Here is a 16,942-nt window from a genome sequence, read left to right as displayed (position 1 = left end):
TCGTGTTTCCATTTGGACCAAAAACTCTGGTGAAATGATTGTTACAACTGCCACCGATGAAGCCGACTTATATTAACATTTGATAGATCTTCATCAGGGACAGCTGTCAAAGGCTCTAAGGTAAGGAAATGGCCTGGAGTTAAGACCGATAGATCATTTGGATCCGAACTGATTGGACAAAGCGGTCGCGAATTTAATACTGCTTCGATTTGCACGAAAAGCGTTGTAAGTTCTTCAAACGTAAGAACTTGATCACCAACTACACGAAGTAAATGAGATTTAGCCGCCTTGATTTGAATTTCCCATACACCACCGAAATGAGGAGCTGATGGAGGATTGAACTTAAATTCGATCTTTTCTAAATTAGAAGCTTGATGCATAAGAGACGATAATTGATTTCTTGCACCGATAAAGTTTGTTCCACAATCCGCGTGTATCACGTTACATCGACCACGGCGTGCCACAAAGCGTCGTAACGCAGCTATAAATGCGTCAGTGGACAGTGTAGACACCACCTCGAGGTGTACTGCTTTTGTTGTAAGACAAATAAAAAGACAAAGGTAAGCCTTTTCAATCTTAGCACCTCGATGTGGGCCTAATTTAATACGAAACGGTCCGCCGAAATCGACACCTACTATAGAAAATGGTTTGACTTGATTAACACGGTATGACGGTAAATCACTCATAAACGGTTGTAATGGCTTCGGATTAGTTCGATAGCATTGTATACATTTGCTTAAACGATTGCGTACAGTACGTTTTGCCGATATGATCCAAAATTGTTGAAGAAGTAAGAAATGCGTAGTATTGATGCCCGGATGCAAGTAGTTACGATGAATGTTGTCGATAATTAAAAACGTTAATGGATGATCAGACGGTAGAAAGGCTGGATGCCTTTGTTCGTATTCTAAACCTGCGCGTGAAATTCTACCGCCCACCCTGAGAATACCTAATCGATCGATAAACGGATTGAGTTTTCGAAAAGGTTTCGATAAAGGTTTGTTCGATTTAAGATTAGCAATTTCGTTCGAAAAGACCTGACTCTGTACATGTTTAACGATTTTTAATAATGCGTTATGTCTTTCAACGTTATTAATGAAATTATTACGATTAGCTTGAGCTGGGTTTTAGAGTTATTGATAAAACGATATACAAATGCCAAAATGTTAACGATTGTTTGAAATGATGAATAACGATTAAGTAAAGAGTCAATTATTGTTGGTTCGATTGGAGCTCTCTCTTCAGCGGAAAGAGCTACCTTCCGTTGCTCCTTCTCCATAACGACCTTCTCCTCATTTGATGTGACAACAGCTGTATCCGTAGGCCAAGTATCACTACCTTGGGTTAACCAGCACGGTCCCGCCCACCATAAGGCATTGTGCACAAGCTCACTCGGAAATAAACCTCGTGAACACAAATCAGCAGGATTATCACCTGAGGATACATGATGCCACCAGTCTGTAGGGGTGATATCCTGTATGTGACTGACACGATTCGCGACAAATGTTGTCCAACGCGAAGAATGAGAACGCAGCCAAGACAAAACGATAGTTGAGTCAGACCACAAATATACAGAATCAACATGAATACGAGAAAGATACGTATCTTTTACAAATTTGTAAAGATCTGATAGAAGAACTGCAGCACAGAGCTCGAGTCGTGGTAACGATGTATGTTTAAGAGGTGCAACTCGAGCCTTAGAGCAAACGAAGAAAACATGAATATTACCAACAGCATCTGTAACACGTAAATAGATGACAGCTCCGTATGCAAGGGTAGAACTGTCACAAAACCCATGTAGCTCATACGATACAGCATCCGTGCAGGTAAGTTGCCGAGGAATTAGAAGGTCACTCAAAAGATTAAGTTGAGTGCGATGTTTGTTCCATGTATTGATGATCTCGTTAGGCGGCGTTTGGTCCCATCCAACGCCGAGAATCCACAACTTCTGAATTAAACATTTTGATTGAATTGTGATGGGAGATAAAAAACCTAACGGATCGAAAACCCTAGCGAGTTCACTAAGAATTGACCGCTTAGTACATGGCCGATAAGTAGATTCAATTTCGAAAACGAACGTATCTGTGGATGGATTCCATTTAAGACCTAATACCTTAAGAATTTGATTATCAGAATTGTCTAACGATACGGATCCAGTCAAACAACTATCACTGGGTAGATCAGACAATAACTGTGGTTTATTACTAGCCCACTTCCTAAGTTCAAACTGTCCACACTTAAAAAGTTTAATAATCTGCGACTTTGCTTCCTGAGCGACCTCTAACGATGAAAATCCGGTTGTGACGTCATCACAATAAACATCAGACAGTAGTACTCGTTTTGCGAGTGGATAAGAATCTCCCTCATCTTCAGCAAGCTGTCGAAGAGTACGGCAAGCGAGAAACGGAGACGAAGCTAATCCATATGTGACTGTATTTAAACGATATTCTAAAAGGGGCTCATCAGGAGAACTCCTCCAGAAAATGCGTTGGTAATCACGATGTTCTTGCGCTACTACAATCTGTCTAAACATTTGACGAGCATCAGCCATGAAGACAACGTTGTGTTCCCTAAAGCGTAAAAGTAGATTTAAAATATTCGGTTGTAGCTTTGGGCCGATAAGTTGCGTGTCATTCAGTGACTTAGAATGCATATCCTTCGCAGAAGCGTCGAATACAACGCGGAGGCGTGTGGTCGCAGAGTCAGGGCGTAGAACGCAATGATGAGGTATGTAATATTTTCCTGTACCAACTTGTGCTGCAGGAACCACTGTCATGTGACCACTTTCGATGTAATCAGACATAAAGTCGACATATTGCGATTTTAACAAAGCGTCACGTGACAACCTACGTTCGATAGCATAGAACCTACGCAAAGCAACTTCGCGAGAGCCCTCAAATGTCGGTTCTGAATTATTCTTAAACGGAATACGAACAATATAACGCCCAGATTGATCACGTGAGTGTTCATTAACGAATTTACGTTCGCATAATAACTCGTCTGGAGTCAGCATTGAAGTTTGCGGTACTGAATCTAATTCCCAAAAACGATGAACTAATGAATTTAAATCATTATCGATTACAGGCAACGTCTGCAACAGACTACTACATGAAATATTAGTTTTACCTAGAAGTAGCCAACCAAAGATTGAATTAAACGCGGTAGGTTGGTTGACACCTCCCTTGATATGTTGATTAAGAACAGAGTCAGCGAATACATCAGCAGCAAGCAAAATGTCAATGGGACCAGGTATATCGAAACCAGGGTCCGCTAACGGCAACGATTTAATATGGGACCAACTTGATGAATTAAGTTGAGCGATAGGTTGATCGCCACATATTTTAGATATGACGTGCATATCCAAGTTAAATAGAATTCGACCGTTAGTGCCGATAGAACAAGTGACGTCACCGATAATAGGTGCATCCGCTTCCCCTATGCCACTAATTGCCGCGGTTGTTGAAGCCGGCGTTAAATTTAAAAGTTTTACTGCTGATTCTGTTATGAAATTGCTCTGACTGCCCGTATCAAACAGGGCACGAAACGATTGCATATTACCTGAAGCATCCTTAACCTGAACGATAGCTGTGGCTAACAGCACTGTATGATTCGTATGTGACCTTGACACCAGCGACGACCCGATTTGATTTGATTCGATCTTAGTGTTATGATCGCGATGGAGTAAGGTGTGATGTTTACGCTTACACATACGACACGAAAAAATAGATTTGCAATTTTTTAATTGATGTGATGGCTTCAGGCAATTAAAGCACCAATTGTTTTGAGTGGCAATAGCCATACGATCGTCAATCGATTTACCAATAAAATCTTGACAAGAAAAAATAGAATGCGACTTATGGCAATACGCGCAGCTACTTGAATAAACTTTAGACTTATCGTTCGAATTACCTCTATTGTTCATAGCAACAAGTACATTTGAATTGACACGTTTTGTTGATTGATTTTGAATAGTCGAATGCTTTAAAGATTTATTCACACCAGAAAAATGTGTATCTCGTAATAAGGCTTCGCATTTAGAACGCAAAAAACCCCTTAATTGATCATAAGACGGCAACTCCACGTTAGAATATTTCTCCTCAAAATCGCGGCGTAAATTCTTGTCTAATTTTGATAAAATATGGTACACCAAAACGAAATCCCAACGATCTATCGGTAACTCAATAGATTTTAAAATATTTAAATTTTCATCGAATAAGTCGAGTGACTTTTGAAACTCAGTTGCGTTGTTATGCATGAAGTTAGTGTTTAAAATATCTTGCCAACAAGTAAAAGCTAATGTTCGTTTACATTTATAGCGATTAATAATCGTATAGGAGCTACCAACGTTGACAAGAGAGCATTTTAGTATAGTTGGTTCTTTGATATACTGTTCCTCTTGCTATTTCGGTTAGAGTCCGGGCTGTCTGGCTGGTCGCAGTGGTTGCGTTTTTTAGTGCGCATCTCATCTGCACAGGATAATTTCCCTAATTTGAAGTCATTTTTTAACGCGTAATTTTTAATATTTTGCCTTTAGATAGATCCATCAGACATAGTTTTTTTATTGCAAGACGTTTTTTTCGTTGTTAAATAGGTGCCAGACGCAATGTTTTATTTCGTTTTTATAAAAAATTCAAATTATTTTAGAATGTCTGTAAATTTCATATTATGTTCTTCAAACATAATATAATCTAAAATTAATTAGCCAGACGCTAATTCGATTGTTAAGTATTAAATTATGTGTATAAATAAAAATAAGTAATGAAGCATGCAGCTCATCAGCTAGTGTATTTTAACTATGCGACAGGAAATAATTGCAAGAATACAATATTATTTACACTTGTTCTTATAAATAAAAGCTAAAATGAAAAACAAAACATAAAAGTGAAAAATAAATTAAAGTTACCATACATTGAAAAGAATGGAATAAAAACTATATCAATGAAGGTTAAACAATTACATTGTTAAATTTAAAAAGCCATCTTCATAATCATCATCATCATCATCTTTCCTCACACTGTCAGAATTATTTATGTTATCGTCTAAGGAATTGTTATTATTTTCCAATATTCCATCATCTGTAAACAACTAGAAAGTTTGTTTCAATATTGATGTACACACGTACACACACACAACACACACACACCACACCACACACGACACACACACGTGAACACACACACACACGCATGTTTAAGTTTGTATTGAATTTAACTAAAGTAGTTAGCATGAATTTATATAGGTAGGTATACTAGCGGTCCGCCCCGGCTTCGCCCGTGGTACCTACATGTATAAACTATCCTATCTCTCAAGTTGAATCGAACTGCACATGGTGTGCGAATTTTATTATAATCGGTTAAGTGGTTTAGGAGTCCATTGAGGACAAACATTATGACACGAGATTTATGTATATATATTAAGAATTAAGATTAATGAATTAATATTGTTATCATCATCACTACATAGTATAAAAAAAAGTCGCTTTCTCTGTCCCTATGTCTCTTTAAATCTTTGAAACTACGCATAACGCAACGGATTTTGATGTGGTTTTTTTAAATAGATAGAGTGATTCAATTGGGAGGTTTATATGTATAATAACATCCATTAAATAGTGGAGAAGTACCTACTGTTATTTTTGAGGTTTCTAATGTGATTACGTAAATAATTACAATTTTTCCACTTACAGTGCAAACGGAGGCACCCTACGAGTTTTATCAAAATAATGTACTAACTACATTGAAAAAGTCTACAGAAAAGTCCGTGATGGTATATGTCTATCTCTTATGGATAACCCACAATAACTTTTTTTATCATTTACTTTTTACGACAAATAATGGCTAATTTTCGAAGCGATTTTAACCAATACAGCATTAATCCTTAACCAATTAAAGACCTTGAATACATTGTTCATTTAATATAGATCTATATGGCCTTTTACACATGGATTTAAGTGAATATTTTCGAAGATATTACAGATTTAAAAATTGCGGGACGTAGCGTTTGCGGCGGTACCAGCCGGCCGCCCGGCTATATCTACACTAATATTATAAAGAGGAAAGCTTTGTTTGTTTGTTTGTTTGATTGTAATGAATAGGCTCATAAACTACTGGACCGATTTTAAAAATTCTTTCACCATTCGAAAGCTACATTATCCACGAGTAACATAGGCTAGGTTTTATCCCGGAAATCCCACGGGAACGGGAACTATGCGGGTTTTTCTTTGAAAACGCGGGCGAAGCCGCAGGCGGAAAGCTAGTATTTTATACCCGTGCGAAGCCGGAGCGGGCCGCTATGTTTTTATATTCAACGTTCACAGTTTTTCTGTAGTGTATTTAGCGATTATTGCACCCGTGCGAAGCCAGGGCCGGGCGGGTCGCTAGTTAATATTAGATATATATTAGAAAATTTAACTTGTATTGGCAACACTGTATTTTGTTTGTGGTTCTTTTTCTTCTTGTACGCGGTGTGTAATGTGTGGTATTAGGCAATGTGCTATTGGAAACAATATACATAAGTTTATGTAATCGCTGTTTTCATTTAAACCCATAACTTAATAGATAAGTAATAAAAAAATTGTTTTGTATAGAAGATTGTTGATGTACCCTAATAGTTTATTTTTTAGCCTAAGGAATAAAATGTACCAATGGAAGGTACTTGTTCCCACAACACAGGGAATCCTAGAGTAGGAACAATTCAATTTCTATGCATCTTAGGTATATTTTCGAAAAAAAGAAGTTATTTTTTATTGTTATTTAATTTTCGCGGCTGACCCTTTCTATCTCTCTTGCACTTTAAACTATCTCTCCATATACACAATCATCAAATTGTTATACTTACCTACTTTCACTACGTTTTTATTTGTACATATTTAATACTTAACAATCGAATTAGCGTCTGGCTAATTAATTTTAGATTATATTATGTTTGAAGAACATAATATGAAATTTACAGACATTCTAAAATAATTTGAATTTTTTATAAAAACGAAATTAAAAATTGCGTCTGGCACCTATTTAACAACGAAAAAAACGTCTTGCAATAAAAAAATTATGATTGATGGATCTATCTAAAGGCAAAAGTTTAAAAATTACGCGTTAAAAAATGACTTTAAATTAAGGATAATTTCCTGTGCAGATAAGATGCGCACTACTGAACGCAACCACTCCGGCCAGCCAGACTGCGCGGACTCTAACCGAAATAGCTAGAGGAACAATATATCAAAAAACCAGCTATACTAAAATGACTTCTTTTTCAACGTTAATAGCTCCCGTACCATAAGAGCTTCATACGCGTCGCGATAATATTCATGAGTCATAGGGAACGCCTTAACCACCGATAACGCATCCCCGCTAAGAGAAGAAATTAAATAATGAAACTTTTCCGTGTCCGAAACTGACGTTGAGTTATGAATTAAAGAATTAAACGTATCATAAAACACAGGCCACTGCTTGATATTGCCCGAAAAATGTGGCAATGTAATTTTAGGTAAACGGATATTCGATGAATTGATGTTCGAGTTAATCGAATTATTTGTATCATGTTTAGTTAAACTAATATAAATAGACTGTATCTGAAAATATAATTCATCGAATTGTTCCTCAATTTCAGTTTCATTATCCGCGTCGTCCGACAGATCGAGTATATTAAAATGAGCATTTTCGAAATTTGAAACGATTTGTTTAATTTCCTGATGATACGATAAAAATAGGTCGTATTGTGAACGATCACTCAAAGCTGCATTACCTATTTCTAACGCCTTCGATAATCTTTTAAGCGCTATAGTACGTTTTCTACGCAATGTCGATAAGTCCTTAGTCGTATAATATTCATCCACCGATTTAGATTTTAATTTTTTCAAAGAACCTAACTTCCGAGTTGTATGTTTAGTTAATAAAGACATCTTGTTAAATTTAAATTTAAATATCGAATAAACAAAATGTAAAAACGTTTATAAACAAACAATTAACTAACAAAGTTAATCTTCGATGTAATTTTTCAAACAATGAAATAAAATGAAACAATGAAATTATTATTTCACCTTTACGCATATGAAGTTAAGGATGAAAATCGCATGAAACGGTAATGTGAATGAATACAGATTATAACTTACAATAACAAGTTACAATGATGATGCGCTGCGCGAGCCGCTGGAATGTTCGACGTTCGATTGTCAATTTACCCCCGAGTGTTAATATAAAAATGAAATTATTTTATATTACGATTTAACCTAATATTACGTTTTAATATTAGTTATGTAGTTAGGATAAACTGTAACGTGAATGAATTATGTTTTGGAATGTGAAATTACTATAGGCCGATGTAAAATTAAGCACCGATGAAATATGTGATTGCTTAACTAGTTCCTACAATAATTAAACACTTTTGACTTGTACTTCTGAATATGTATTAAGTTTTAGAATATGAAATTGTTTTAAGCCGGTTGAATTTAAGCACCGATAAAATAAGTGTTTGCTTAAATAGATCTTATAACAACTTCCTACTTTGTTAAACAAAGAACCTAATACGAACGGATTTGAATTTGATTTTAGATTATGAATTACGTGTGACCAGTAATACCATAAGCTTTTGAATATGATAATTGATACGCAAATTCCCTGGTTTCGGCACCAGAAATAATGTAGAATCGCACCAAGCCGAAATAGCGGGTGGCTTCTACTACATTAGGGAAAATTACGTTAACACAAAATCGATGTTCGGAAATAGTGAGCAGCAAAAACAATGCACCACGTACCTTGGAGATGCTGCAGCACTCGATGAATTTGCGCCCAATTATCCGATGCGATACACGTGTTTCAATGGCCGCCGCGCGCGCACACAGCAGAGGAGCGGCTCGATCGAATGCGGAAGTACAAGTGAAGACCACAGATTAAGGTCTCGACTGTCGTGGTGCATGACAGTTGCAAAATAATTTGACAACCTTTGTTTGCATACTCTGTGCCAAACATCGATAATAGACACCACGATCAATTACACGGTAACGAAACATATTTTGTTGATTGTTTTTGTTATGAAGTCTGTTCTCCTAAAAAGTGTTTTTTATTAATAAAGTACAATTTCTTTTGATATGAAAAGACGGCATAATACCTTTTCATTAGTTAACCAAGCCTTTCTTGCATTTTTAAGCGTCTCAATAAATTGTTTTGAGGTGATGATGACTTTTCGCGTCACTTTGGGATCACAACCCTCGTACATCAGTTATTTTGGCATTTAACACTTACACTTTTTAGATGGTGAAACTAGACGAGCCAGATGTGGACAATAAACGCAAGTACGCGTCCCCCGTACGTGTTCCCGCGGCACCAACACCAATTGTCCCAGCGGTACCAACACAAAATATCCCAGCGGTACCAACACCAATTGTCCCAGCGGTACCAACACAAAATATCCCAGCGGTACCAACACAAAGTGTCCCAGCGGTACCAACACAAAGTATCCCAGCGGTACCAACACCAAATGTCCCCATTCCAAATATACCAGTACCTAGTATCCCTATTCCAATAGTCCCTGCAACAATGGTGCCGGCGTCTCCAAGGCAGAATTCGTCGCCTCGCTCCACGCCGGTGCATTTAGCAAGGACTACGCTAAAGAAGAAGCGGAAAGCTCAGGTGAGTCAGAAAAAGCTATTTATTTATTGCTATCTATTGATTATACAAGGGGTAGTTGAAAGATAATTGCAGATTTAGGTGAAATGGTATAAATTATAGACTATTCCATTAATACATAGATTATTCTAAGGTTAAAATTATGATCTATATAATATATATAAGAAATATACATATTATGTATATTACTTGAATAACTTGTACACTACTAGGACTTGGCTTGTGTTCAGCTGATAAAAAAAAACTATATTTTAGATAGAATGCAATAAGTTCTATAATCATAAGTCGAACCAATTGTAACACTGTTAAAGAGTAGTAAATGATATTAGTCGACGCTTTCAATATTTCCATGCTTTTCCCCAGGACTGGCGCACGAAAGGCGCGTACAGTGCGGTCTCCATAGATGGCATATCGTCTGACGAGCCAGCTGGCGGCACAGTGACTGGCCCCACGGCACGGGGCGCGGCCGGTGAGGTGACGCTGGCACGGGATTGGCGCACACGTGGCACGTATACTGCATTGCAACACGCGCCTTCGTCTGATGATGACTTGCTTGATGTAGTGCGGAGCGGTAAGTAACCTGTACTGTGCGGTCTCAATGGACGGTATATTGTAGGACAAGCTTCCCGCCCGCGGCTTCGCCCGCGTTTTCAAAGAAAAACACGCACAGTTCCCGTTCCCGTGGGATTTCCGGGATAAACCTATCCTTTGTGTTAATCCAAGTTACCCTCAATATGTGTGCTAAATTTCATTGTAATCGGATCAGTAGTATTTGCGTGAAAGAGTAACAAACACACACACATCCTCACAAACTTTCGCATTTATAATATTAGTAGGATAGTAGTATAGGATTAGTACGATAGGATGAACTGGTCGGCAGTACCGCTGGCCCGGTAAGGGGCAGGGCAGACTGTGATTGGCGCACGCACGGCACGTAAGCGGCATTGCAACACAACACACGCCCTTATAATAAGTTGTGATGTGCTTGGTCAAAGAAGCTTATTGTATGTATAAAAATGCAGAATAGTGAAAGTTTCCCTTGTAAATGCGTTTAGTTTTAGATTACAGTTATAGAAGGTTGTACAGCTTGGTGGATTGTTTTTTGTTAATTATAATGAAATCTATTATTGTTTGTTCTCACAGATGAGGTTATCAAGAACGGATCTGTATTACCTAAAGTACCAGCACTGACTGAAAAGGAAACAATTATATCATTAACACCGACAACAACCACGGTGGTCCCAGAAAAAGCAGCACCGCCAGCAATAAACTCGATGCAGTCGACATCAGCTCCAATGCTGACGTCAGCTGCAACGTCGACGTCCGCCGCAACGATGACGTCATCGACGACGTCAGCAGCAACAACAGCGTCGGTGACCACGCCGACGTTGATTGTGACGTCATCAGCGGATCTGTCGACGTCAGCGGTACAAACCACGACGATCCGACGTCAATCCGCGCTTGCGTCTCCGTTGAGCGTTGATTGGAAATCGAACAAGTTGAACGGTGATACAAAGTCGAGGAAGGAGATTAAAAACTTTAGGTAATGTGTCCTTAATTTTTATTTTAATCAGTTTATTTTATAAAATTTTTGTTCATATCGATTCAATATTTGAATTAACCACAATTCAGTAATGACAAATCCGTTAATTTATTTCTCGAATTAAACTCGAACCATTAAAACATTATACCCACGGGTTTCACAACTATTGATATTATTCAGAATGTAAATACTAGAGTCTATATTCTAAACCTATAGAGTAGAGTAGTTTAAAGCAATAATCCATATAATACTAGCCGTTCGCCCCGGATCCGCCACGGTTGTATTTTTTTTTCTTAAAAATTTTAGGGATAATCAGTAATTATTATTGTACTTCTCCTGGTTCTAAGCTACCTCCACACCAGACAATTTTCAGCCAAATCATTTTCTTGAGTTATAAATAGTGTAACAGACACGACTTTCTTTTATATTCTATTATAACAGGATAGGGTCAGCCCGTCGTGTGGAAGCGTGCTCGCTGCTGAACGGCGACGGCGACCCCGACTTCGGCACGCCGGTGTGATTCCGCGCCACAACCCAAAGAATCTCTGCATTTTCGCTTACATCGCTCACTATATTGGCGAGATAGCTCCAACCAGTTATGCAGAAGTTATCCCATCCACGCCCACATTCCAAATTATCCTTAAATTGCAGTAGAAACAAAAATAGACACGAAAATTGGCTACGCTCACGGCTGCCAACTTTTTTACAAAGCGTTTTATTATTAATATGGGTTGGATCACTTTTACATAACAGTGGCATTTGGTTTGACACGCTGTTTCGATAAATTAAGCTTCAGCCGCGATTTGGCCGCTTCTTATTGTTAATGTTATACCCCGGATGCACTATGCGGCTAAAAATGAAATTCGGATTAATCATTGCAAAGTACAATATCTCGAGCTTTAAAATTGGATTGATTCGTAAATACGCTTATGACTAGTCTTGTTTGCATATTACATAATATTCGAGACTAGCTCATGTTGGATAAAAATACGCTACATTCGAAGTATATCTGAATGCCAAATCGGTTCAGACATTTATTCGCGATTTACACTCAAAGAGAGATTGAGAAGCTTTGTTAAATATTTAAAATTGGCTAAAAAACGCACAAAATAAAAATTCGTGTATTTTTATAAGTCATTGTGCATCTGGGGTTTTCATTGCGTATACACGTGACATTAAAGTATGTACTTGTGTTTCAGTGTTTAAGAGATCATAATGTCTATTTGTAGCAGCATTTTATTACAATGCATGCTACGCTTTAAAACATTCTTAAATTATTAGTTATTTTTTTTATTTAACGGACTGATAATTGGTTTTAAATGTATACAATAAGCAAAAAGACTTATAGGATATATTTTTTATTAATCGTCATATCCTACTGTTGTATTTATACGCTAATGAAATTAAACAAAATTCTATGATAATTTTTTCGCTAAATTTGTACTCGTAAGTTGGTGAGATCGAAAAAAACGTTACCTATAATAGAAAATATATGCAATTTTAGTATGTAAATCTAAAATTAATCGTAGTTGCTAGTTAATGTTTGTGAAATATATTTTCATTAAATGGTGCGCCCACACTGGCGTGTCGACAACCGAGTGAAGGCGATCGGCGCGAATCATCAAGTACGTCACATTCGCGATGCCAAATGTGATAATTACGCCTAATGACCTCTGCTTTATTTTTCTCAAAAAAAAAACTGTACAAATGTTTAATGAAAATATGCAATTATCTGTTTCGGAATGTGAGAACACGTATTTACGTATGTGTGCGTAAAACTTTAAATTGGAAAGCATTTGCACAAATTAAGATATTGGTAAAATTCGGATTGAATTTCTGTATTTAGTTATTTTTGCGCAGTTGCGTAAAACATTGATAATACTTTGATATTTATGAAAAGTTCAAGCAGCAACAGTGTCTACGACCACCAAATAATTACTTTGTTTATCACAATAAACAGCTGTTTGGAGATTCGCCAACATTTTAGATTTTGACTACGTTACGGTGTCTCCGTGTGATTTAATTGTTACATTAATGGATTCCGATCATAGATATTTTAAACAATCAAATAATCTTCACTGTTTCTTTTTTGCCTTTTATTATGATTTGATTACTTAATACTAATTGTTACATTCATATACAAAACTGATTTCGAAAAAAAAAATATTTATTGTGTTATTTATTTTTATGCGATTTATTTTATAAATATTCTTTATATATACGTACGTTAATTAAATGTATCCTTCAAAAGTGATTATTATTTATAATTTAATATCATAGTTGTATCTTATATTTTAGAACTCGGTTGAATCTATATGAATGTGCTATATTTAAATTGATATGTATTTCTATATATGTTGCCATATCATATATAACCACATTAGTTTATTATATACATACATTGTTAATGTATGAACAAGTAATGATCTAAGCAAATCTGGTACTTATTATGAGTATGTGGGATTTTAGAAATTATAAGTAGGTATTTCGTTTAGTACTTACTGAAGATTTCTAAGTACTTGTCGTCATGCACTAGGCCTACAGATTAAGAGATAGGATCATAGTTAATAAGACTGCATAACATTCCACGCGTTGCAGTATCGTTTGCGAAATAGTCTAGTTTTTATTAACGGAACCATCATTTGCCTATGTATTATAATATGATATATTGAATAAATTTTTATAAAAAGTCTGTGTTTTTTATTTCGCATTTAATTTTAATTTACCTATTACCAATGTAAACAATGGGAGTCTGAACTCTGACCATTCGTTAACGATGTTTTCTTTGAGGTAAATTTACCTTTACAAACGCTGCGCTGTAAAAACCGTAAAAACCCTTTAAACTAAAGACATGCTGACAGTTATGGCACGTTTACTTCATAGTACTCTAATATTCCATATTCCCGAATGAATTTCAATTTTCAACTTCTACAAAACGACAATAATTTGAATAGCGCACTATAATAGTAGGCATTCATGTATAGTATGCGCGCACAGACACACGCACACTCATATAGTTCGGATAACACACGGACAGGTCCGAACCTGTCCGTTTGTGTACATTTTAATATTAATTATCTTCGGAGTAACTAATAGAGGTACTAACATTTTTGGCAGGCTGGAATAAAATTGAACCTGGCACATCTTATTGCATAAACTGTTACTGCTCGTTTGTTTAACCATTTGTCAAGGAATAAGTAGGTGAGAGTTCCAGTGGCTATTTTATTCAAATACTTAAATATATGTATTTACAACAGATATCGCGGGTTAGTGCTAGAGATAAATAAAAGTTAGGATCATCATTATTCAATAGGTAGATAGGTATGCCGATAAGGCATAAGTTACATGATATCATAAAAGGCTTTATTAAGTTTTTATTAATATTACATACAAATGAGTTTTATAAAATAGTTGTCTGAAGTTTTAACAAACTAAGCTGGACCCATTACTATAACCGCAGGTCGCAAAACAACTGCATCAAAAGATTCATGCTCATTTGATGTAAAAAATACGGCCACACTGAAATGTATGTCAAACATAAAGTTGACAACGACACTTGACAAGTAGCAATTATTATTACCAGATTGTCTAATGGCCAAGCCTATATTTTTGTCTAGTGTAGTTTAGAATACGTTTTAGCTTTTTGAGTCACGTTAATTATAGTAAAAAAAACAATGGTTGTCAAAGTGTATATTAGTGGTATTTCGGGAAACAAGGAAGTAAGTAAATTACTGATATTTGATACACTGCTCAAGATCATCTTTTTGCTCGGCTGATTCACATTCTGTTTCTTTCATTTTTATTTTTCGATCTCTCCATCGTAGGTAAAAAAGAGACAGCAACGAGTTTTAATGATACTCGATTCGAAGAACATAAAATATGAAATAATCGACATAACGGAGCCCGGGCGCGAGTCTGATAAGGATTTTATGCAAAACAATGCCAAATCAAACGGCGGCACTGTCAGCGACCCCAACCCTCGCTCGCCACTTCCTCCTCAAGTGTTCAACGACGAAGAATATTGTGGTGTAAGAAGAAGTTTTATATTTATGAGCAAAGCTATAATAAAAATATTATTAATTCAGTTTTTAAACTGCAGTGAGGTGTCATTGAGTAAAAGTAAAGTGTGACTAATAATTGTGTTTGCTAACTGATAAGACCCAATACAAAACTATTCTTATGTGATATTAATATTGATGATATTTTATTTTAGGACTATGACCAGTTTGATCTTGCCAATGAAGTGGATACCTTAGAGCAGTTTTTAAAAGTGGAAGTACCACCAGAAGAGCCTCAGGTACACACATTACTGAATGTTTTTTTTATATAAGTATATAATTTATTTAGCATTAATAGGAAAAATATTAATCTTCTAACTTCAATATTTTAGGAAAACGTTGCAAATGGAGACATCGCAAAGGCAGAGCCCAAGGATGAAGTCACAGAAAATGATACAAACGGAACGGCAGAAGATCAACAAAATGATGAAGCCAATGAGTCTTCCCAAGACAAAGAAGACTTGCATCCAGCAAAGGCAGACAGTCCTCCCACAGATGATGCAGTATTAACAAAAGAGTCATCAGTAGAAAAAGAGTCAGCGGACAGATTAAAACCTGATGAGGAAGAAGAAAAAACACAAAATGAAACACCTGCACCAGTAGAAGAAACAAATTTAGAGAGTAAAAAATCCTCAAAGGAGAATACACCCTTAAAAGATGAGAATGTAAATGAAAATGGTGCAGTTAGCTCTCGGGAGCAATCAAATGAAAAAGAAGTTGCTGAAGTAGAGAATGTAAAAGAGAATCCTTCCGAAGCTCTCATTGAAAGTGAACAGGCAGCCGCTGCTGAATAAATGCAGCTTGTTCCACGCTTATCAGCTCAAATCATATTAGCACTAAGCAAGCACTTCTCATCTAAATCATTATTTATAATCATTGTTCACTTTAATTGCAAAATTATATCGAGTCATTGTATATAACAAAAGTATTGTTGAGATATTGTGTTATGTAGCTTTGTATGAAGTTACTAATTTAATGGAGTGGCCTACGATCATTTATCATTAGACTGTAATATGTTTTACATTATTGTTCAATGTGGAATATTATATTGTAACAATTGTTTGTAATTTTAAAGTTTCAAACTATTCATTATTAACACTTCTAGATGTGCCTCCATTTACAAGGATTTACTTTGAATATTAGAAGCATGTTAAAGTTTTAAATATTTTGCCTTAGCTATTCTAAATCTTTGGTATATGAAGATACATAGTTTTAGAAAAAAAGAGCCGAAAATCCAAGAGCTCATATTATAATGAAGTTTAAAATATTTATAGGCTTAATACATGACATTTATTATAAGATGTACAAGCCGATATCAAGACTTTTAGTCTTAAGGTGCTGATATTTTTAACCCAAAAGCATTCTTCTATTTAAACAGTGCTTTTTGTATGTATTTTTTTTTATTTGATTAATGAGTTTACACATTTATTCATCATATTCTTAATGTTATTAAAGACATTTTTTAACCAATTTTTTTCATATAAATTATATAAATACAATTATTTCTGTATTTTATTTATAAAGATCAACATGACAACAAACAAGCTAATATTTTATATTCTTCTGTGACCTTATTGTTGGAGAAGCCACATCTTAGCATCGTCATTATATTCCTAATCTTTTTAATTTTTAGGGGCGTTAAATCTCATTACCCACCTAAAGACGCGGAATAATCCATCCGATTGTATTGAATAATAATATATATACTTCTTCTAAGTTGG

The 16,942-nt window shown here is 35.9% G+C and overlaps 2 protein-coding genes across 2 annotated transcripts in view; both read left to right on the top strand.

Moving 5' to 3' along the window:
• LOC149484777 (uncharacterized) overlaps window positions 1-13,855 on the top strand; it is a 56,104-nt gene extending 42,249 nt beyond the window's left edge. The window contains exons 11-14 of the mRNA XM_089701095.1: window positions 9,246-9,623; window positions 9,984-10,191; window positions 10,764-11,163; window positions 11,605-13,855. Of these exons, the coding sequence (XP_089557221.1) occupies window positions 9,246-9,623; window positions 9,984-10,191; window positions 10,764-11,163; window positions 11,605-11,683 (1,065 nt within the window). The 3' untranslated portion in view covers window positions 11,684-13,855. The remainder of the gene's footprint in view (window positions 1-9,245; window positions 9,624-9,983; window positions 10,192-10,763; window positions 11,164-11,604) is intronic.
• An 871-nt stretch (window positions 13,856-14,726) lies between these two features.
• On the top strand, window positions 14,727-16,723 carry Sh3beta (SH3 domain binding glutamate rich protein Sh3beta). The gene is made up of 4 exons (XM_089701044.1): window positions 14,727-14,882; window positions 14,988-15,191; window positions 15,377-15,460; window positions 15,554-16,723. The coding sequence occupies exons 1-4, from the start codon at window positions 14,838-14,840 to the stop codon at window positions 16,013-16,015; spliced, it is 795 nt and encodes a 264-aa protein (XP_089557170.1). The 5' UTR covers window positions 14,727-14,837; the 3' UTR covers window positions 16,016-16,723.
• The last annotated feature ends 219 nt before the right edge of the window (window positions 16,724-16,942 follow it).

The sequence above is a fragment of the Colias philodice genome, chromosome 11 (assembly GCF_061535455.1).
Source record: "Colias philodice isolate Cphi_HAF_F1 chromosome 11, ilColPhil1 Martin Lab GWU primary, whole genome shotgun sequence".
Taxonomy (NCBI): domain Eukaryota; kingdom Metazoa; phylum Arthropoda; class Insecta; order Lepidoptera; family Pieridae; genus Colias; species Colias philodice.
The sequence above is the reverse complement of the archived record's forward strand: the minus strand, read 5'-3'. Positions and strand labels throughout refer to the sequence as shown.

Coding starts and splice junctions, on each gene's coding strand:
- Sh3beta (XM_089701044.1), top strand. CDS start 14,838: ATGGTTGTCAAAGTGTATATTAGTGGTATTTCGGGAAACAAGGAA. Junction 14,883..14,987: donor GTATTTCGGGAAACAAGGAA/GTAAGTAAATTA, acceptor TCTCCATCGTAG/GTAAAAAAGAGACAGCAACG. Junction 15,192..15,376: donor ACGACGAAGAATATTGTGGT/GTAAGAAGAAGT, acceptor ATTTTATTTTAG/GACTATGACCAGTTTGATCT.